The sequence below is a fragment of the Poromitra crassiceps genome, assembly GCF_964638095.1.
Source record: "Poromitra crassiceps genome assembly, chromosome: 9".
Taxonomy (NCBI): Eukaryota; Metazoa; Chordata; class Actinopteri; order Beryciformes; family Melamphaidae; genus Poromitra; species Poromitra crassiceps.
The window spans coordinates 54,282,598-54,306,482 of NC_139630.1; the positions used below are offsets into that span (position 1 = coordinate 54,282,598).

At 46.0% G+C, this 23,885-nt stretch overlaps 2 protein-coding genes and 1 pseudogene across 3 annotated transcripts; 1 reads left to right on the forward strand and 2 right to left on the reverse strand.

The window, feature by feature from the left end:
- Positions 1–797: 797 nt before the first annotated feature.
- LOC310782823 (kelch repeat and BTB domain-containing protein 11-like) lies at positions 798–7,466 on the reverse strand. The gene is made up of 5 exons (XM_083643589.1): positions 7,289–7,466; positions 6,499–6,787; positions 5,088–5,312; positions 2,225–2,508; positions 798–1,701 (listed from the first exon to the last, which is right to left on the reverse strand). The coding sequence occupies exons 2-5, from the start codon at positions 6,754–6,756 to the stop codon at positions 1,302–1,304; spliced, it is 1,167 nt and encodes a 388-aa protein (XP_083499715.1). The 5' UTR covers positions 6,757–6,787; positions 7,289–7,466; the 3' UTR covers positions 798–1,301.
- A 3,398-nt stretch (positions 7,467–10,864) lies between these two features.
- Positions 10,865–13,159, reverse strand: LOC310782146 (cullin-1 pseudogene; annotated as a pseudogene). Its single transcript has one exon. The product of its transcript is annotated as a cullin-1 pseudogene (transcript).
- Positions 13,160–13,949: 790 nt separating this feature from the next.
- On the forward strand, positions 13,950–14,795 carry LOC310781976 (uncharacterized protein C3orf38 homolog; the record flags this gene model as incomplete). The annotated part of the gene is made up of 1 exon (XM_083642628.1): positions 13,950–14,795. One exon carries the CDS (start codon positions 13,950–13,952, stop codon positions 14,793–14,795), a length of 846 nt encoding a protein of 281 aa, XP_083498754.1.
- Positions 14,796–23,885: the final 9,090 nt, after the last annotated feature.

Here is a 23,885-nt window from a genome sequence, read left to right on the forward strand (position 1 = left end):
GAGCCCTACGTCATTAGACCCCCACGGACCCCTATTTGATGACATTTTGTCTCTTGGACCCAAATCATACTTTTGATTTTCATGACTGTCTGTATTGTATTGTATTGTATGCATTGTATTGTATATGTAGAGAGATAACAGTATTGTATTGTATGCATTGTATTGTATATGTAGAGAGATAACAGTATTGTATTGTATGCATTGTATTGTATATGTAGAGAGATAACAGAGAAAATATGATCACAATTCTCACGTCATTATTCAGCATTCTCTAACTGTGTTCACGTCTTGTAAATTAAATCGTCAATTTGCTGGGGACCCCCGAGAACCCCCTCAAGGACCCCTTCTGGTCCCTGGACCCCACATTGAGAACCACTGGTCTATATAACTCCTCTCTTGCTCCTGTAGCTGTTGGACCCACAGACAGTATTGTCTGTAGCCGTTGGACCCACAGACAGTATTGTCTGTAGCTGTTGGACCCACAGACAGTATTGTCTGTAGCTGTTGGACCCACAGACAGTATTGTCTGTAGCTGTTAGACCCACAGACAGTATTGTCTGTAGCTGTTGGACCCACAGACAGTATTGTCTGTAGCTGTTAGACCCACAGACAGTATTGTCTGTAGCTGTTAGACCCACAGACAGTATTGTCTGTAGCTGTTGGACCCACAGACAGTATTGTCTGTAGCTGTTGGACCCACAGACAGTATTGTCTATAGCTGTTGGACCCACAGACAGTATTGTCTGTAGCTGTTAGACCCACAGACAGTATTGTCTGTAGCTGTTGGACCCACAGACAGTATTGTCTGTAGCTGTTGGACCCACAGACAGTATTGTCTATAGCTGTTGGACCCACAGACAGTATTGTCTGTAGCTGTTGGACCCACAGACAGTATTGTCTGTAGCTGTTGGACCCACAGACAGTATTGTCTGTAGCTGTTAGACCCACAGACAGTATTGTCTCAATTCAGCTGTCAGTGGAATCAGCGAGGTTTGAGTCCAAATTGTCACAATATCACCAGAAATCAACCAACCAATTACTTAATTTAGCCTGCAGCCTCACAGGGCTTTCACATAGATAGCGCAAGTGCAACATTGCGCAGAGCAGGGCCATCGTTTTCAATGAAAGAAACAGCTAGCTAGCGTCGTGTTGCTATAGGCTCCCTCCCTCCCTGTCTGTTAGCAGCTAGCTAGCTATGCTAACTTTGTGGCTACCGGGAGAAGAGTTTACGCTCTTCCTTGTGTCTATGTGAAAGCCCCATGAATGTGCAGCCCGCAGAGGGTATCTCTCAGAGTTCTGTCTCAGTCAGTCTTGTCCAGGCTGAGGACGAACGGCACCAGCACTCCTCTGGCCTCGTGCGGAGCGGGCAGGACCTCGGGCAGAAACCCCTCCCGGTCCGCCTCCGGGTCCGGGTCCGGGTCCGGGTCTTCCTCCAGCCTGAACTGCAGCGTGTGGCTCCTGTTGACGCAGTAGATCCGGTCCCCGAGCACGGCGCAGCGGAACGGCAGCGGGTTGTGGAGCGGGAAGTGGGCGGCGCCGTGCCACACCTTCACCACTGTGTTGTACTTGAACACGTTGACGCCGCGCTGGCGGTCCACGTCGAAGCGGTACACCAGGCTCCGGTGCGCCACCATGTCTGTGGAGCGCCGACGGCTCTCGTTAAAGGGGCACTCCTCCCACTCGTCGCGCCGCGAGTCGTACCTAGGGAAGACGAGCGAGACCCGGGAAGGAACCCGGACCCGGTTACAAATTTCTCAAAACCCGAAAATCAATAAGGTTCAAGCTTATCGATATACAGCTATGGAAACTAGTGGGTCCTGGCTATAATGTAACATTATGTCTCGAGAGTCGAGAGACAAGAGTCATGTCTTTTCAGATCACTAGTGCACAAACATACATCGATTGTCCAACGTTTTTTAAATTCAATTGAATTGCAAAGCTCTAAACTACAGGTTTGGGGGTTCTAGAGCAGAACACAAGACGTCTGCTCAGATGTGCGTTTACTGCGGTGGTTAAATCCCGCGATCGTGTCTGCCTGGGGCTGGGCTATCCGCTAAATTCTAACTTTGCTGAATGGATAGAACAGGGGAATTTACCCCACCCTGGCCCCGCCCCCAGGCTAACCCAGCGTCTATTGTGGGCGTTCCTAGAGCCTGTACGGGCGTTCCCAGACATGCCGACTGTCTCTATATAAGAATGAATGATCCCCATCCCCGAGTCGTACCTCAGCAGCCGGTAGAAGAGCGAGCCTCCGGACACGAACAGGTCCCCGCCGCAGCTCGTGGCCTCGTGCGCCACGGCGAAGCTTCCTTTGGGTAAGGGCGCCACCGGGCTCCACCTGTCGGCGCGCGGGTCGTACCGCTCCACGGTGAACAGGCACTCCCCTCCGATGGCGAACAGGAAGCCGTCCATGGAGACCAGTTTGAGCTGGGCGCGTGGCTGGGACAGCGGCCGCACCTCGCTCCAGCAGCCCGTCAGCGGGTTGTAGCAGAAGACTCTGTCTGACGCCTTGGTAGAAAAGATCGAGAGAACATTTTTATTATTGTGTCACTCCTCAACATACAGGAGAATCAGGTTCCAATCAAAACTAAGGTTGAGGACCCACTCAAAAAGAGATTCGACACAGTCATAAAAAATATACAAATAAAAGTTGAAACATATATACTGTAGGACTACACACAAGAAAGAATGTCGCCTCTTGAGGGCGAGGGGGGCAATCTTTGGCACATTCATTATAGCATTTAGCCTACCAGCTAAGACTACAGAGAATTTATTTAAATCATCGGACTCGTTAAAACTTGCAAGATGGTTTGAAAGTTTGAAAGAAACAAAATGAACAAATGTCTGAATAGAATTCAGTGTGAGAGTAGACGGGCTGGAAGACGGATAGAACCATTATTACACAGGGTACAAAACCAGTATAGCTGTGGTAGGACTCTAAAGGTACAACTCCACATCTGAAGTTAGCAAAGGCACTTCTGTGCTGCTGTGATGATACTTTGTACGCACAGTATGGCTCTGTATCAAAAGCGCTCTTAAACAGGCAATAAGTGCGCAGTTTGCTACCCTCTGGTTTATTTATCGACTGAAACCATTTCTGTTCATCACTCTCTGACACTACAATGTCACAATGACATGTATTTAAGTCAGAATAGGCCATATCTGTGTGGGCAAGGTGGGACATATGCAGTGGTTGAAGTACTGAGATCTTTTACAACTTTTTTAAAAGTCGCAATAAAACAACGTAAAGATGCTCCATTACAAGTAAACGTCCTGCATTCAAAATCTTACTTTGTAAAGGTAGTGGCAGCAACATGTACTTGAAAGTAACTGTACTCATGCAAACTGTCCCAATTTAAAGAGTTATATTTTTCATGAATTATTGGAATAGTAATTAATACTGACTTGTTGACATACATGTTGTATACATGTAAGCAGCATTTTAAAGTTGTCAATGTGAAGCTAATCTTAACAATGTGGCTATATGTGTGGCTACACTGGGTAGTCTAATCTAGAAAGATGATCAAATGTTTTCAATATAAAATATTGATCTGAAAAGTAGTAACTATAGCTGTGAAATAATGTAGTGAAAAATACAATATTTCCCTCTAAAATATAGCGGATTATAGTAGCATCAAATGGAAATACTTAAGTAAGGTACAAGTACCTCAAAATTGTATTACAGTAAGTATAGTACTTGACTAAATGTACTTAGTTACTTTCCACCACTGGTATGCAAGAAGCTGAACAAGGTTCTCATGCTATATATTTTTTTACACTCAATTGAGAAGCCCACAGAAACAGGTTTACAGAGCCGACCATCAGGCAGGCTACAAAGCCTCTGAGGCCACTTGTTAGATACTAGGGATGCACCGATCGATCGGCACGTGACCGGAAATGGCCGATTTTCACGTGATCGGCCTCGATCGGTGATCTGCGCCGGTCACTCTAAATAGCCGATTCTGTGAGCCGATTTTCACATGACGTGCGCGCACCCCAAAGCACCGAGCAGGCACCCAGCCACCACGCCACACACGCCAGCATACCTTCCTCGTTGTGGATTTTTTTCACCGTCAGTGAAGTAGACAAAGCTTGCAGTTTGTCACACATGCAAGTCGAAAATAAGCCGTGGAGACAGAGATGCGGCCGAGTCCCGCTCGGCTGGAGTCCAGTCTGAGCGGCTCGCTTCACCTCACTGGCCCCCCTCTCTCTGCTCTCTCTCCCCGGGAAGCAGTGCTGCTGCACCCGGCCACAGTGCACAGCCGACTTGGCGAGGTGAACGTGAGCATTGTGTCCAGTATAACCATTCCCCGACCTGCCTTTTCCATTCCACATCAGCGCTGCTGCCTCAGCCTGTCAAGTCATGTTGTAACGTGACGTGGATACAGGAGAGACTATTTGTTTCGTATTGCAAATAGAACGACATGAGAACGACGGACATAATAATAAAAATGCATCGGACTCACAAGTGTGCAAGGTTTTCTGTGCGTGATGATATTTTTTCGGATGGCAGATAAAAATACGCATACCAAACTTCGGACTGTGTGTAAACTCCGCCTGATATTCAGACTGAAGATCGTTACTGTAACTCATAAACTCATTTCCCCTCTACTCAAGAGGACTGGTCTGGAGCCAGTCTATAAACTCCTTGTCCATGGATCATTTTGATGTTCTGTTGCACCTGTTTTCTTTTGGAAAAGTAAATGCATGATAGCTGTGGGATATAGGCTATTGGATTTAATTTAATTTTTGTATTCATTGTATTTGCACAAAAAAGCTCTGTCCAGTAGCCTAACCTGGAACACTTTTATTTTGAGATGTGTTTGAGTGAGATGGTCCTACTTCATGCAAATGATAAGAATTGTTTATTTGTTTATTTGGATCCCCATTAGATGTAAGAATTGTTCTATGAATCTTAATTTTCAAACAAAGTTACAAAAACGTTTGTGTAAGCTGTCAATTGTTGTTTTTAGAAAAAAAAATCGGAATCGGCAAAAATCGGTATCGGCAAGTCAGACTATTCAAAAATCGGAAATCGGAATCGGCCAAGAAAATGGCAATCGGTGCATCCCTATTAGATACGTGACCTTGGTGCGCTCGCCGTGCACCTTGACCCCTCCTGCCACAAACAGGTAGTTGTACATGGTGCAGATGCCGGAGCCTCTGGTGGGGACCTCCTCCGGCAGGCTGCTCAGCACCTCCCAGCGCTGCCTCTCCTCCTGGAAGCACCAGACCCGCTGACGCCTCTCCTCTGGGGCGCACAGCGGGCTCTGAGGACGGCTGCTCTCCCGGCTCCCCGCACGCTCCAACACCTGGGATTCAGTCATCACACACACAATACAATAAACAGTCTAGACAGTATCAACAAAATCTATGTATTCAGCCCATTCTCACTCCCAACTCGTCAAATCCATCAACTGAGCATGCAAACACCACCGACCGATGATGTCATACCCACTGATGATGCCATGCCCTACAATCATTGAGTGATGTCACACCCACTGATGACGCCGTGCCCTACAATCATCGAGTGATGTCACACCCACTGATATCATGCCCTACAATCATTGAGTGATGTCACACCCACTGATGATGCCATGCCCTACAATCATCGAGTGATGTCATACCCACTGATGATGCCATGCCCTACAATCATTGAGTGATGTCACACCCACTGATGACGCCGTGCCCTACAATCATCGAGTGATGTCATACCCACTGATGATGCCATGCCCTACAATCATTGAGTGATGTCACACCCACTGATGATGCCATGCCCTACAATCATCGAGTGATGTCACACCCACTGATGATGCCATGCCCTACAATCATTGAGTGATGTCACACCCACTGATGATGCCATGCCCTACAATCATTGAGTGATGTCACACCCACTGATGATGCCATGCCCTACAATCATTGAGTGATGTCATACCCACTGATGATGCCAATGCCCTACAATCATCGAGTGATGTCATACCCACTGATGATGCCAATGCCCTACAATCATCGAGTGATGTCATACCCACTGATGATGCCGTGCCCTACAATCACCGAGTGATGTCATACCCACTGATGATATCATGCCCCACAATCATTGAGTGATGTCATAGTGGCCAGACTGAATTGTGGTGTGGCCAGTGGTGACTGATGTCATAGCAGACCTACTGATGATGTCATACCCAGTATGCTAGTATGTACAGTATATGTATATATATGCATACATACTGTGTGTATATGTATATATATGCATACATACTGTATGTTTTTGTTGAATTGTTTACACACCATGCAAGATTGTTGTTTTTAGTGTCTTATAAGCCCATGCGGGCTGGGCACCCTGCGTGCATGACACTTGAATAAAATATCTATCTATCTATCTACCCACATTGACTGATGATGTCATCAATCGTGATGAATCAGGAGTCTGATGAAAATATTGAGAATCACTAATTTAATATATAGACCTTATACTTATACTTTATTTAGTTTATATACCTCGTTGATCTCGACCACCGCCAGCAGTCTGGTGCCCTGCGTTCTCCCGGCCAGGATGAGCTCCCTCTCCCCGGCCGTCAGCCGGCCGTAGACCCCCGGGCTCCTCAGGACCTGGAGGTAATGCTGGCTCATGAACCTGTACACCCTCTGCCTCAGTGCCTCTGAGCCCTGCGCCTTGGCTCGGCCCAGGAGCTCCGAGCAGTTATCCACTGTGATGATGATGATGTCCTCTGACACCTTCTCCTCTCTCACCTCCATCACTGTGGAGAAAACAAACCCAGCGGTAGGGCTGTGCGATAATGGACAAAATAAATATCACTGTATTTTCACCAGGCAAATACCTCGACATCGATTGTGACTATATCGTATGGCTGGATGACTATTCATAGTATTCCGTTACATCATCACATGGTCATCTTGGTAGGACAATAACAGGTGAGTGTAATCATTAACAGGTGATTAACAATGACAAAAACAGCCAATGAGATGTGTGTGTACTGTAAAGCGCCATATTGGTATAAAATGCATGTGACATCATGGGAATACTTTGAATAGCTGCTTTCGCAAAATATTGACAAATATAGATATTGATAAATAATCCTCAGTAATGCGGAAGTGGGTAAATAGAAGAGCTAGAACCGTCTGGTAAGTTCAGAAAATGACATCACTACTAAAAAACCAGGACAACAACAACAATGCCATGATATATCACCATATCCAAAATCTGAGACGATATCATCTATGCTATATTATTAATAGCCTATTCATAATTGATATTGGCTAGTCATACCCAGCAGGTAAAACGCCTCCAGCTGTCTGTAGTCTGTGTGTGTGGGAAATCCTCCTCTGTTCTCTTTTCTTCTCTCTGTCCAGCAGAACAGAAACGCCTTCTAGTCTCTTCTCTCCTGGCTTTTCCTCTGCCGTCACCGTCAGCTTGTGTGAATTCCTCCAGAGCTCCAGGCAGCAGCGTCCTCACGCCCCTCCTGCCCGGGCTGCAGCGGCTGCTGTGTGGGGACAGTCTGTCTCCCTCCCCGCTGCAGCAGCGAGGCGAGCTGGGCTGACTGGCTGGCTGTTCTGCCGGCGGACACAACAAAGCCTCTCTCTCGCACTGACTGTGTGACCGACACGCACACGCGCGCGCACGCGCACGCACACCGGCTGTGACCCGGCTGCTGTGGACCGTGCACGCGCACTGCTGCTCACGCGCATGAGTCGGATGAGGAAACAGCGCAACTGCGCGCCCTGCCGCGCTCCTGTCTGAAACGTGCACACACAGAACCAGACAGTGCAGTTCCACCCTGACACAAAAGAACACAACCCTTTAGGGATAATGCACAAATATAACATTAGAATTAAATTATAGCTCATAAATATCGGCTATAAAACAGTGTTAGCTAGCTAATAACGTTTGTTTACAACATGAAGTGCAGCCACAGTGGCCACATCTAGTAGTTCAAGCAATACAGAAAAACAATCACATATTATAAAGTGCAAAATATAAGTCCTTTAAACTGACGACGGGTCAGGTAATGTAGGCTATGTAGCCTAATGTAGGATGATGTGGAGTAGAAAGTACAATATTTCCCTCTGAAATGTAGTAGAGTGGGATAAATTATACTCAAGTAAAGTAGCCTACAATTATCTCAAAATTGTACTTTAGTACAGTAGGCTACTTGAGTAAATGTACTTCATTCCTTTCCACCACCGCTTTCCTCCCCTGTCTTACAGGACATAGTCCTTGTCTTTGTAGATGTTCTTGTCTAAAAAAGGTTTCTGAGGTTTGTGCAAACAGTGAATATTGACCATGTAGTTCAGAGACACTTTAGCAGCTGTGTGAAGGTGTTTATTGCGCTGTGTGCTGTTTGCAAAGGTGGACAACTGTTAGCAGAGCAGGGAGGTGGAGGCTTAAAGAACTGTTAGCAGAGCAGGGCGGTGGAGGCTTAAAGGACAGTGACACCCATCTAAAGTATTCACACATGTTCCTCCTGTGTCCCAGCCACCCACGACCACAGGATCTCCTCACTGATCTGGTCCATTTGAAAATGGCGTTCTCATGCATTTTGAGATTCCGTCCGCTCAGCGTTTCCAGGCTGTTTTATGAAAAGTTCCCCGTCCACACTGATATGCAAAAAATATGAAAACTGTGAAATCGCGGCATCTGTGTAGAAGCACTCACCTGCCACCTCAGAGACTCAAGTTCTTTAGGTTTCTTTCAAACACTCAGTTTGAGAGATGTTGTCAAAGCGTGTGTGTGTGATCCATTCCTCCCTATAGCCGCGCCTCTTCCTGAAGCGGTCCCTGAGTTCGGCTGATTGTTTCTGAAAGTCCTCATCGGAGCTACAAATCCGTCTGATGCGGTTAAACTGTGAAATGGGGAGGTTTTTCTTGAAATGTTGGATGGTAGGATTTCCCATGAAGTAATGAGTTTCTATCTGTGCTTTTACGATAGTTAAAGATAGTTCATTTTCTGAACATCTAGCCTACATCAATGGAGAATTTGAGGTGTTGCTTACTCAGGTTAATGGATTTATGGAAGTCCATCAGTTGTGTTTCTGTGCCTGTCCATATGAAAACAACAACATCCAAATACCATTTCTAGTGGGATGTGTTGTATGAATGGATTTGTCTACTGTCATGTGTGACTTCTGTGATCTCACTGTCTGTGACCATAACTTGTGTTCACACTAGAGATGCTCACAAGTCATTTTTTGCAAGTCCAAGTCAAGTCTCAAGTCGTTGAGCTCGCTAGAGTCCAAGTCAAGTTTCAAGTCTTTGAGGGACAAGTCCAGGTGAAGTCTCAAGTCTTTGGTCACAAGTTCAAGTCAAGTCTCAACTCACTTGTGGATGAGCATTCTACAGTATCTGCTAGATGCCATCCGGTCTGCTTAGAACAGATGGGGCCTTGGACTCGAGACTGACTTAAGTCGCACACACAGTGACTTGAGACTTGACTTAACACTCTTCTTTTCTTTTCTGTGCGTCAGCATTGGTTGATTAGTTGATATTATTAGACATTTCCTTCATTTTAATGCACCCCCAAAATAAAAATAAAGATTGTTTACAGAGTCGATTCTCAAGTCTTTTGAGGGCGAGTCTCAAGTCAAGTCTCAAATTACTCTGTGTGCAAGTTAAGTGCAACTCTAGTTCAAGTCTCAAGTCCAAGTCCCCATCTCTGGTTCACGTGTGATCTCACTGTGTTCACGTGACTTCTGTGATCTCACTGTGGCCATAACTACCGTGTTCACGCGTGATCTCACTGTGTTCACGTGACTTCTGTGATCATAACTTCAGTCTTCACGCGTGATCTCACTGTGTTCACGTGACTTCTGTGATCTCACTGTGGCCATAACTACCGTGTTCACGCGTGATCTCACTGTGTTTATGTGACTTCTGTGATCTCACTGTGGCCATAACTACCATGTTCACGCGTGATATCACTGTGTTTATGTGACTTCTGTGATCTCACTGTGGCCATAACTACCGTGTTCACGCGTGATCTCACTGTGTTCACGTGACTTCTGTGATCATAACTTCAGTCTTCACGCGTGATCTCACTGTGTTCACGTGACTTCTGTGATCATAAATTCAGTCTTCACGTGTGATCTCACTGTGTTCACGTGACTTCTGTGATCTCACTGTGGCCATAACTACCGTGTTCACGCGTGATCTCACTGTGTTCACGTTACTTCTGTGATCTCACTGTGGCCATAACTTCCGTGTTCACGCGTGATCTCACTGTTCATGTAACTTCTGTGATCATAACTTCAGTCTTCACGTGTGATCTCACTGTGTTCCCGTGACTTCTGTGATCTCAGTGGCCATAACTACCGTGTTCACACGTGATCTCACTGTGGCCATGTAACTTCTGTGATCATAACTTCAGTCTTCACGTGTGATCTCACTGTGTTCACGTGACTTCTGTGATCTCACTGTGGCCATAACTACCATGTTCACGCGTGATCTCAGTGGCCATAACTACCGTGTTCACGCGTGATCTCACTGTGGCCATAACTACCGTGTTCACACGTGATCTCACTGTGGCCATAACTACCGTGTTCACGCGTGATCTCACTGTGGCCATAACTACCGTGTTCACGCGTGATCTCACTGTGGCCATAACTACCGTGTTCACACGTGATCTCACTGTGGCCATAACTACCGTGTTCACGCGTGATCTCACTGTGGCCATAACTACCGTGTTCACGCGTGATCTCACTGTGTTCATCAGTGACCTGGCCTCTTTCTTTCTTTCTTTCATGGGGACAGACAGACGGACAGACCCTCTTACAGACACATCTGCCCCCTAGTGGCCACACCGTTAAAAATGAGACGGTGTGATGCTTTGAGGCTTAAATAGGAGGTTGAACTAAGCCAGGTAGCTGTAAGTGTCTTTCACTCCATCTAATCGCTCCAGGTACTCCTTCTCTATCATGATGTCGATACATTTCTTAATAACAAGGATTCTAGGTTTGAACCTAGAGGATAACTGGTTGAGGACTTCTGCCAGCAGCTGTTGGTGTTTCAGCACTTTACGCATCTTCATAATCCTCACAATGACCGCCTGGATCAGTTGCTTCCTGTCCTCCTCGATGTTCTTGTGAGTGGTTTCCTGCTCCTGCTTCTGCTCCATCTTCATTGGCACGTTGATGTTGACCCGCAGCTTCTTATTCTTGTAACCCAGGAAGAGTTTGATCACAGTGTCTGGTTTGAAGTCCACCTCGTCCACATTGGCATTCTGATCCTCCAACACCAGGAGTTTAGACTTCAACAGTATCTGAAGAACTTGAACCAAGATGTCAGTTTTGATGCGGGTGCTGTGTGTGAGCTGTTGGACTGTGTAGGCGTCCCCAGTGTTGTACTGCAGTAGGATGGCCATCTGGAAGGTGGACGCCTGCAGTGTGTATCTGTTCTTGAAGCAGTTGGTGACCAGCTCCCCTTTAGACAGATGGTAGAGACAAGTCAGCTTCCTTCCACTGTGTATTGTGGCATAGAAGCCTGCGAAGCGGTGGTAGCTTCGCACCAGCTCTAAGGGGAGAGCAAAGGTACAGGAATGCTGGAATGGCCAAGAACCAGAACTCAGGACATGGATGACGAGGTCCAAGTCTAAGGGCGCGTAGTTGATGAGGTACCTCTTGAACTGTTCATTGAGGTCTTTGCTAACTCCTATGTCCTGAAACATTCGCTGCAAATTGGCAGTGTACTCAAAGCCACACACTTGCAAGAGTTTAGAGATCATGCTAGCCTCTGCATCGTCACTGGCACTGTTCTGGTGAACTAGCCTCTTGGCAAGCATTTTAGCATAGAACTTCTGGAACACATCTTTGTCTTCTATATACTGAAAAACCACCATCACTTGGTTGAGAGTTTCTTCAAGTTCTGCCTCTTCTGGGATTTTAGAGCTCTTCTTGAGCAGGGAGTCACAGTATCTGGCCAGTAGCTCGGGTGACTTACTGGACGACTTAACTATCTTGGTCACAGCATTGTTGTTAATGAAGCGACCACAGGCCTTGTCCAGAGCAGCTACAAAGCCAGCATCATTGTTAAAGGCTGAGATGACTAAGGCGTTGTATTTTTTATGGACATCCAGGATGGTCTGGGCGTACATCTTAGGGTCAGTGACAGCAGAGTCACCACACTTCTCGATGGCAGCCAGGCCCTGGTTGTAGATATGAACCTCCAGCAATTTCTTCAGCTCTCCAAGCCCATCGGTGATCCGAGATACCAGGTTGTACATCTGCCCCGAGTCTTCACTCCGGTCAGCGTCCAGTAGGTTCTGGAACTCAGTGTGGAAGATCTCGAGGTGTTTCTCGATGAGGATCTGCTCACACTTCCTGGCCAGCTCATCCTGAGTGCACTCATGGAGGTAGGCCTGAACACGACGCTGCTCTTCTAGAAGACGGCCTTCCACCTTCTTCATGTACTCGGTAACAGAGTTCTGTTGGAGGAACTTGGTGCTCTCTGTGGTGTAGAAGTGCTCCATGTCAGTCAGGAACTGGGACTTAAAGTTCTCCTCATGCACAGACAATGTGGGTGCTTTATGAAACGTATCATCTGCGTACGTCCTAAGCACTCCAATGACAAGCCGGGTGTTGATGTTCTCTCCATTACGCTCCTTCTCAATCAGTTTCAGTACAGCATTGGTTACCCGTTTATACAAAGGCGTAAAAACACATTCCCTCCATGTCACTAGACCAAGCGAGTAGATGTGTCCCTCGTCACCCTCCTGGCGGTTGTGGTAGTTGACGTAGGAAAAAATCGCGTTTATAACCTTGGTAGAGAAACGATACTGCTCCAACTGCTGCATGTAGAACTTCAACAGTTCCTCGTCCATCAAGTCATCCGCGTCCTTGAGCAGGTTGGTAAGGTAGGACTTGAGGTGTTCCTTCAGCCTCATGTAGAGCTCCAAAACAACGAACTGCGGCCCACCAGGGGTCGGAGACTTATTAGGCTTGGATGGTGGGGGTCCGCCCCCCCATGATTGGTTAGATTGCTGAACACTGGTACAGTAATTATGGACATGTGTGTAGAGTTCCATGTAGCGTGACTTCAACATGCTTGTTCTTGCGTAGACCTGCTGTATTCCTACCCTCAGTTCATCCCAGATCTGGTCCAAACGAATCTGCTTCAGGCTATGGGGATTGTGGGTCCTGTTGTATAGCATGTTTGTGAATGAGGGGAATGTTCTAACCAATGTATCCAACCTCCCACCACCTTATAGCCCCAGGCGGGAAAGTCACTGATGATGCCACAATGTCCATGACATCATTAGCATATACAATTTATGAAATCCCCAGTGCTTTAACTCGCGGATAAGGTCACAATGTCCATGACCTCATTAGTATAGAAAGTCTACAGTGCTTTGACATCACTGATGATGTCCATGAAGGTCCTTCACAGTCCACAGGTTCCTATGCAGTATGGAACAACAGTCTAATGGCATGGCTTCCCTAAAATGGATATTATGGTAGCAAGGGCAGATTGTGAACGAAGCGTTAGCTTTACACGTGGGCACATACGACCTGATGACATCACTCACCGATGACATCAGAATGCTCAAGTGACATCACTGATGGCATCATCACTGATGACATAACTGATGCTATCACTCACTGATTAAATCACAATTGCCATCACTGATGACATAATCACTGGGAACATCACAATTGCTCAAGTGGTACAAATGCTCAAATGGCATCACTGATGGCATCATCACTGATGACATCATAACATCAACGATGACATAAATTGCATCACTGTCATAGACCTGCTGTATTCCTTCCCTCAGTTCATTCACCACTGATGAATGCTTGAGTCTATAATATTAATATACATATTAATAAACATATAATAATATGTGACATCATCAGTGATGTCATGAATCCTAAATCCTACATAAATCCTAGGACCAGTAGACATTGCTGTTAGTATCAAGCACAGATGTCCTTTCGAAGATGTCAGCCTTGTCGGAGACAGAGAGCTGTGGATGCAAAAAGATGCTGAGCGTACTGCCAAAAACCGATTTACTTTCACTTAGCAACACGGTTACGAATAAATTAATAGAAGTGGAGAATATCAAAGAAGCCATGGAAGCAATTCTCTCCTACACCAAAGATGCTGAGGAACTCCTGACAAGGAAGAAGGTGCATCGTGACATCATATTCAAGTACCTGGCTCTAGAGGGGGTGGTGATGCCCCCTCACAGCGAGAAGCACCAGCTGGTGAAACGGACACTGGAGTTTTGGTCGAAAGAGAAGGTATCAGCTGATCAAAGCCTAGTGAGGGAGACCAGTGCATTTGACCCGTTGGCCTTGAGCCATCAGTTCTGTGAGTGGTTCTTCCGGGTGCTGAACAGCCAGAACCCCATGATCTGCCAGCAGCCTCAGGACTGGGGACCGCAGCACTTCTGGCCAGATGCAAAGCTGCGCCTGGTGTTACCATCTCGAGCTGACAGCAATATGACGGAGCAGTTCGAGGGGTCAGAACTGGTGAGCCTGCGTCTCCTGGCCTTGGCCCGGGACGAGCACCTGCAGCTCATCCCCAACCTGGAGCCACGCGGCCTGCGAGCACTGGCCTCTCCCCATGGAACGGTGACGGTAGCCGTGGCCGGGACCATCCACAGGGGTGCGGCCTGCCTCGGTGTCTACGAGCAGATATTTGGCCTCATCCGCTCGCCACAGGACAACTCCTGGAAGATCAAGTCTGTGGACATGAAGATCAAGGACACTCTGGACGGTCCGGAGGTGGCAGCACCTGCCCTCACCTGCGATTCCACTGAGATGCAGCTTCTCTGCAGATAAGGATGATGAAGATAGTGATTTGCGGCTGTGGCTTAGTCAATAATAAATATTAGGAATTAATTTGCCTCCTGCGTGAACTGTTTGTTGTAGCTGAATAAATGTTGGTCATAGAGTTCAATTCAATTCAATTCAATTCGTTTATTTGTTCGATAGGGGACAGGTGTACATTAATGAACATTTCAAAAAAATGTAAATGCACGACAATTACAGTCACAGGACTGGTTTCCATTGTTAAATTGCTCTTAGTATGGTGGTATTGTGAGCCTGAGGGCCGGTTTGCACAGCACTCCAGCTCCAGGTTCCTGTAGGTGCATCATGGAAAAGCTGTATTAGCTCCAGCTCCAGGTTCCTGTAGGTGCATCATGGAAAAGCTGTATTAGAGAGCCTGATCTTTCTTTAGTGGGACTTGGGGTAAAAAGGTTGAGAACAGTGTGACATCATCACTGATTTATGATATCACTGAAGTCACAAATGTCTCTGGCATCATCACTGTTTGTCAGAAATCACTGATGACATCAGTCATTGATGATATCATTACCGTTACATAATTATCATAATTGCTCGAGTGACATCATAGGCCGGCTTTCTGATGTAAAGACATCAGAAAGTTGGCCCTATGTCTGGGGGCCATCTGGTTGCCAACTGCAAAGCCAAATGTTTTGAAAAACACCTCAAATAAACTATCTTTAAAAATATATATAATTTTAATACATATTCACATAAGAGGAATAAAGGCATGTTCAGACTAGGAGGCCAAATCTGATTTGTGAACTTTAGTGACCTATTAATGATTCTATCCAGATTGGTTTTATGAGTCTGGACGCTCCAACTCTGATTTATGTCACTTGTCCCAAACCACATATGGAGGTAGTTTCCAATCTGCTTTCGACTGATGTGACTTCAGTGTGGACGCGCTGATCAGCCAAATCAGATTTGAGAGTGTCTTTTGCAGGGGGCGGGGACTTGAAGAGCAGAATGCAGACATGCAAATACTGTCAGAAACATTGTATGTTGGCTCATTGGCTCATTGTATCTGGACACACAGATCCGACTTGAACACTTCCCCAAATCAGATTTGTGGCAGTGCGGACACACTCCCAAATCAGACTTTAGCAGCAAATCGGATTTGCCTGTAATGTGAACATGGCCTAAGATCCTCCACATTCTACATGAAAAGGATGTTCATGTAGCTGCAATGAATGAAACCTTTCACTCGCCAGACATTGATTTTTCATTACGAGGCTATGACATCTTAAGAAAAGACAGGCCCCAGCGGAGAGGCGGAGGACTTGTCCTCATAACTAGAATGACCGCACCGCGGATATACTGTATGCCTCCACCAACAAGTGAGCAGTCGACATCCATGTCTGTCCAGACTTTGACGTTTGAGCCAAATGTGAAAGAAATTCTGTCAATGTGCTACTGAGATATGGTTCTGTGGATATTAAATATGAATTTATGTTGAATTTACATGAGATTTACAGTCTGCGTTAAATAGGCGTTAAATAGGCAGTGAATTTACATGAATTTACAGTCTGGGTTAAATAGGCGTTAATTAAATAAGCAGTGACTTTACAAGAATTTCCAGTCCCAGTTAAACAGACATTAAATTAGATATGAGTTACAGTTTGATGGGGGGGTCATATCAGTTGGGGGGGGGGCTTCAGCTGAGTTCAGGAGGAGGTAGTGGGATTTGTGGGGGGTTGTTGGTGAGGTCCTTGGTGGAAGGGGTTTTCGGGCCTTATTGGTGAGGCTGATGATGGTTGGGGTTGGGAAGAAGCTGTTTTTGTGGCGAGTGGTTCTGGTCTTGGCAGACCTCAGTCTCTTGCCGTGGGGGAGTGGTTCTTGCCAGGGGGCTGTGGTTCTTGCCGTGAGGGGGTGTCTTGTCTTGAAGAGTTTGTGGCCAGGGCGGGAGGGGTCGGCCATGATAATATTGGTTGGATATTCAAGCGATATTGATCAAATGAAGCCACATTAGCGTATTAGATTAAGGAACGTACATGACCATAATTTATTTCAATGTCCGCTATCAAGAGTAATTCAGTTGGTGCGCCCAGGACAATGTGTGTGTGTGTGTGTGTGTGTGTGTGTGTGTGTGTGGGGAAAGGGGGGGGGGGGGGATTTGAGCTGTCAAAAGGTCAACAAAAGGCTTCTTTCTGCCCAAAACTCCAGTGGGTTCCATAATAACGCATTAGTGATGCCATTTTTGCAGTCCGGAACTGCATCACATGCCAACAATATTTTGTCAGAGAACAAGACGCGGGCCTTCACAGACACAGTACGACACTACCTCCAGGCTTATGAGCACTACGGCACTTGGCAGGCATTGAGCCCCTGCCATTTTCCCCTCCTATAGAACATTTATATATTTAACATGCCGTTAAGTGTCGCAAAAGTAGTCATTCCAGTCATTGTTTATTTATTTACAAAAATCGCCCGCAAGTCCAATTTGCCTCACTAACATCCTCTGCACGTATACGTGCATGGCACCTGGGACATGTGTCTAACCTGGTCTAACCTCCCTGAAATGAGGGAGCTGATCTCCCCTTGACTCAAAGGCGAGATGCACGAGAAGCAGAAGGAACTAGATGCTGATCAGTGACGCAGTGTACAGCCTGGTGCAGCACCGGTCCCAAGACAGTACAAGGCTGTGGAACAGCGTTGTGAGGTGGGACGTCCCGTGCTGTTAAGCCTCCATACAAACAGACCATATGGACCAGATCCTCACCTGCAAGGAGCATGTCACCAACAAGATGCGAGCAGTGGCGGGCGTCCAGTGCTCAGCTCCAACCTGGATCCCCTTTGTGAGCCGACCAGCCGGGGATTCTCCGAGATACGCAATGTTTTCTTCACGGAACTGCTGGACACGAGTAAGAACACTATCAACAAAGGCACCAAGGAGACAGTGGCGGAGCACATGGAGAAGATCAGCATGCCGGCCTTCCACCCGGTGAAGATGCAGAGCTGCTATGAGAAAGTTGGAGCAGCTCAGCCTGGAGGGTCTGCAGCAGAGGCTCAAAGTCTCCAGCCCCTCAGTTGTTCGTCCAGAGGGCCCAGATCCTCATGAGAGCAAATGCAGTTTACACGATTGAGCAGACGATTCTTCTCTGTTTGGAGTGTCAGGGTACGGAGGGGCATCCCGGAGGACGACGGGGAGGATGAGGACAGCCAAGGGGACTCAAGCCAAGCCAGCCACAAAACACCAGCCAGCATGTTGTTCACTTAAGTTCTTCTTCTTCTGGAACACTCTCAGCTGTGTTCACTTAGGTTCTTCTTCTTCTGGAACACTCTCAGCTGTGTTCACTTAGGTTCTTCTTCTTCTGGAACACTCTCAGCTGTGTTCACTTAGGTTCTTCTTCTTCTGGAACACTCTCAGCTGTGTTCACTTAGGTTCTTCTTCTTCTGGAACACTCTCAGCTAAATGAACGACTATCAGCAGATACTCGTTCTCCGTTGCGACCATGATCTCGTGCTTCTTGGAGCGGATGCGGAGGAAGCAGAGGTCATTCTGAGGGTCCATGTCCTTGACCGCATTTCTGGCCAAGATGGTGAGCTGCTGAAGCAGCCCTGCATACTGACATGTGGTGGAGTCATTGAACGTAGATTTAATTGGAATACCTTCTGGATTAACGACTACTGTTCCAATCACACCTTTACTGGCCTCGATGCTCTTCAGTCGGTCCTCAACATTAACCTCCTCAGACATTATTACGGAGTGTTTTGTCAAATTGTTAAACTCCCCACCGGTCCTACTTAAGAGAGTCTGCAGGGAAGGATTGCCGACGTCACTGATGATGTCACAATGTTTATGACATCATCAGTGTATGTCATTGATCAATATCAAATGTAAGTCATAAATCAGTGATGTCCTGTTTAGTTACTGATGTCACAATGACATCACAATTGCTCTAGTGCAGTGATACTCAACCCGAGGCTCTAGAGCCACATGCCTTATGGGAAGTTGTGGCTCTTAAGTCCTGCTTTATTTGTACTTTTATCTCCTTGTTTTGATTGTCTATTCCTGTCTGTTATTCTGCAACCTCTGTAAATATTTTTATTGTAACAGGGCTCCCTTGAAAAAGGGCCTTACCCCTGTATAAATAAAGGTTAAAATAATAATAGCTCTTCTCCTCGAGAAGAGCATGGTGACGCGAGGTTAACGTCCAGCGTCCACGGCCAGCTCCAGGCCCCGCCCTCTAGACCAGACCAGAGGGTGTCAAGGAGCCAAGGACCCCCTTGTTAGATTAGAATGTAATCCATGAACCATTTTAGATTTAAAGCATAACATATTTTCGTTAACTATGAAGCTTTTGCAAAAAAAAAAGTTTTTATTTTTATTTTCCTGAAAACTTCGCGGACCCCCATTTGAGAACCACCCGCTCCAGACGGTGCAGGTCCTGCCGGGCCAGCTCATTTCCACCAGTAGCCCAGGGCCCCGGTGACAGGTCACCTTCACCGTGGTCTCCACTCAAGAAAATGCTTGAATAAAGAACACCATGTGAGGAAGCGGCTAATCCTTGAGTTTCTGGACGACTATCAGCAGAAACTCATTCTCCGTTGCTGCCATGATCTCCTCCTTCTTGGTGCGGATGCGGAGGAAGCTGAAGTCATCCTGAGGGTCTATATAGATGTCCCTGACTATGCTTCTGGCCAGTATGGTGAGCTTCTGAAGCCATTCTGCATACTGCCGTGTGGCCATCCTAGTCAACGTAGATTTAATTGGAAGACCTTCTGGATTAACGACTATTGTTCCAATCACATCTTTGTCGGCCTCAATCCTCTTCAGTGTTTCGTCAACATCAGCCATTATGGAGTTTGTGCGACGCACCGGTCCTTCCTACTTATAGCCTCTGCAGGGAAGGATTTACTGATGATGTCACTATGTCTATGACATCAGTCCCAGGCATAAATCACTGATGATGTCACTGTTTAATCACAATGACATCACAATTGCTCTAGTGACATCACACATACTACATGACTGATGACATCACAATTGCACGAGTGACATGACTGATGACATCACAATCGCTCATTTCTGCGTGTGGTGTGCGTGTGTCATGGAGCGTGTGTGCTGTCAAGACCTGGCTCTTAAAGCCATGACAAAAAAGGGGAACACACGGTTTTTAAAGTGAAAAGAGAACAAAATGTGTTCAACAATAATCCAAGTGTTAGAAAATATGCAACAAAAACAATGTTGTAAAAGCAAAAACAACCAAAACGGCCACGCCGATCAAAAATAAGTCTCCTGCGATGCAGGGGAGGGGGAGAGCCTCCCCTGAATGAGGAGCCTTCAGCTGTTAAGAAGCCTCTGGGGCACTGACCAGGTGCTCCCAGTTGGTGTGATTGGAGAATGCTCCTCCTGCCTGGACCCACTGACCTAAAACATATGGACAAAGCTATCCCATTCATTTTGGTCTCCCGTTTGGAGTTGATTCGTTGGCCATCGCCATCTTGATTTTTCTTCAGCAGAGTGTAATACAGCAAACATACAGCACGCATTAATACGCTACACTAGAGCAAGACTACAAAGTGAGAATAATGTTCTAAACGCATCGGCTAGCAAAATATAGCCTTTTCCTGGATGTCATGATGAGATCAGTAACACTTTACAATACTGGTGCACACATGTGCATTTATTGATGCTTAAAGCCCCATTCAGTAAGTTTTCCAAGCGCCCTCTGCGTCCATTAGTATCGATAACGATATCGCCGTTCAAAGTCAACAAAACACAGCGCCAGAAAGCTCTATGTACATGTTGTGACATCGGGTACTCACCACGTGATGAAATAATAATCCATAGTTCCGTGAAACATCATTTTCGTAGCAAATCCGAATCGAGTTTACTTCCTTGTTTTCAGGAACACAGCGCTTCCGCTGTACTGCGCATGCTTTCCTTTTTTCTTTTTTCTTGCTACGGGACGTGGCAGACAAACTGCTTAGTCCCAGTGCTGGCCAATGGAGGGCGGTGTGGGATAAATAAAGACGAGGGTCTCCCTATTCCAAGTCAATCTACCATGTCCTGTGACTAAAACGCTGATATATTACAGTAAAAAATGTCAAAAATCTTACTGATTGGGGCTTTAACTCATGATGAATTAAGCCATGAATTGATGCTTACCGCATCATCAACTAATGAAAGTAATTCATATATAACTGAGTCATATATGAATTATTATTAGTTAAGTAGGCTATGCCTATATCATCATGGATTAATTCCTCATCCCGTCGATGAATTCCTGTTCATCACGTAAGGCATCCGGGCAGCTAGAAATAAGCTGGATAAACAAACAAACAAACAATAAAACACTCATACTCGCTGTGTAGTTTAACCGGACGACTCTTAACCTTTATTAACATGTATGACACGAGGCAATCCATCCACATTCCGCACTGTTCATGTCTGTCCTTCCCCACTCTTTTTACAAATAATTATAAAACTGTACAGTACAAAAACAAATAAAAAAGTCTGAATATAACACCACTTAAAAAACATGTTTGGCAAAAAAAGAGGGGAGGAATCTCTGCTGATCAAATACACACAACCTCAGGAACAAATACGATGCATACTGCCGTACACAAATCAAATCAAAGATCAAAATGTCTCATGCAGCAACGGGGAGAAAGGCCTGAGAAGAGACGAAGAGCAACATCTGTTAAAGGGAACGAGAAGGAACTCAAACACATCAAACAAACTGTACGTCTGGGGAGCGTCACTTGGTTCCTATGAGAACATCTAAAGAGAACCAGGTGGAACCGGGGTCTCACCAGCAAGAGGGAAATTTAGCTTCTGCCTCATTTTAAAATGAAACAGAGTCTTCAAAGTCTGTCAATATTTGTGGGAAAACCCATCTGTATTGACCTTCAAATAAAGGTCAGGGCATCCAGGTAGATTCCCTACCTCCCAACACGAGGGTCAAAGGTCAGGGCATCCAGGTAGATTCCCTACCTCCCAACACGAGGGTCAGAGGTCAGGGCATCCAGGTAGATCCCCTACCTCCCAACACCAGGGTCAAAGGTTCGAGCCCCCGTGTTTCCTCCTGCTTGGTCAAGTATCCATACAGGCACAATATTGGCTGTGTCTGCGGGTGGGAAGCGGGATTAAGGGTATGCGTGTGTCCTGGTTGCTGCACTAGTGCCTCCTCTGGTCGGTCGGGGTGCCTGTTCGGGGGGGGGGAGGGGAACTGGGGGGAATAGTGTGATCCTCCCACACCTTGTGTCCTGCCAGTGAAAGTCCTCGCTGTCAGGTGAAAAGAAGCAGCTGGAGAAGTTTCTTGTCGATTTAATAGGAAATGTATTAAAACTCTCTATAGTGCCCCATGTGGGGGTTTTGTATTAACAACTTCTTTTTTTCTTGGCGGTTTCCTTCTTTTTCTCCTCCTCCATGCCTAAAGAGATACTTTGTACATACTTTATGGTATAAATACACTTTACACTTGCAAATAATACAAAATATGTTTTTTCTCTCATAAAGCATATATTAAAAGTTGGCTTCTGAAAGTAGCACCCGACATCCAGCATCCAAACCAATGAAAGAAAATACAAAACAAACACAAGATAATACATTGTCTTCCCTCAGCTGATAAAAATAAAGGCACTTTCTCAGAAGGTTAATCCTTTAGGGGGAAAGATCTGCGTACAAATAAAATGACGTAACACTTTCAAAATGGCGTGCATAGGCTACTGTATGCCAATGGACAATTCTGCATGCAGGCGATACGCCGCCTCGCCTGGGACATTATGGGGTAAATTGGAAAACATAACGACTATGCTTATGGAAGTAAAACCACTTGGTTAGGTTGGGTTTATAACATAAGGCTGCACGATTATGGTTAAAACGATAATCCCCATTATTTTTGATCAATACTGAGATGACGACTATTTAACACGATGACTCTTTGACTTTGGGAACATCATGCATTTATTGAAGTTAAAAAAAGAAATGGACTGGAGCTGAAACCACACAACGCACCACAGCGTGTTTGGGCTTTGGAGGAGAGGCAGAGCGCACCACTGCGAGGGAAAGGGGTGCGCTTGATTTACAACACAGGCCAAAACGACGACAACACTGCTAAACGCAATGCAAAAGCTTTTATCGCGATTTTCCATGATTGTGGGAAGCCAAAAATCTTGATCACGATTCATATTCAATTAATTGATCGGGCGTACATTTGGGTTAGGCCAGAATGATGAAAATGTTAAATGTGACAAGTTACAGTACAGTTAAAATGTAGACTTTGAACACAATGAAATGTCGACTCTGGTCTCTTCCACCACTTCACCCTAAGCAGTGAGCACACTCTGGCTTATTCCAATGTCCCACCACTTCCTGGTTACAGCTCCTGACTCGTTGGCGTATGCATCGGATAACCCAGTACCAAGTATCCAAACTTCTGCAGTTAAACGATATTCGCCCCTTTTTGTACACAGATCTAGAAAAAAAAGATACTATTTGTATGGTTTTGCTTGCAGCCAATCACGGCAAGCGTTTTTTGAAATTGAATGCCATGTGTGATTGGTCCACTCCCACAGCAGCTACAACCATATACTGCAACAAAAAACAAACATGGACGTAGTGAGGGTGATGTCACCCATTGGTTTGTGATCTCCTGTTTTGAAGCCTCTAGTTTGGCATTTGGGCCGCCGCCATCTTTGTTTTTATGAGCCGTAAGTGACGTATTTGCAGCCATATTTGGACGAGAGGGCGTTTCCCTGGGCCGCAGTCCCGCCTGCTATTGGTCCATGATCGCACAGCGCTCATTTCTACCACGCCTTGCTCGTTTGCTCTCGAGGTCTCGGGCTCGCAGACGCAGCTCGCACATGTATATATTTGCGTATATATTTGCTCTGAATCCACTGTTTTATATGTTTTACATAATTCACCCTAGCTGCTTGGCTTGGTTCCAGGCTTAAAACTCTTTATATAAGGATTTTCTGAAACATCAATGGAGAAATGAATGGGGAATGCACTTTCTGTAACCCGAGCCTCCATTCAAAAGTGAGCAGTCACTGCTGAGCTCTATAGGAGGGTTACTGTGTATTAACAGAATACTGAACTGGGAAACTTAGGGCCCTGGGAACTTAGGACCC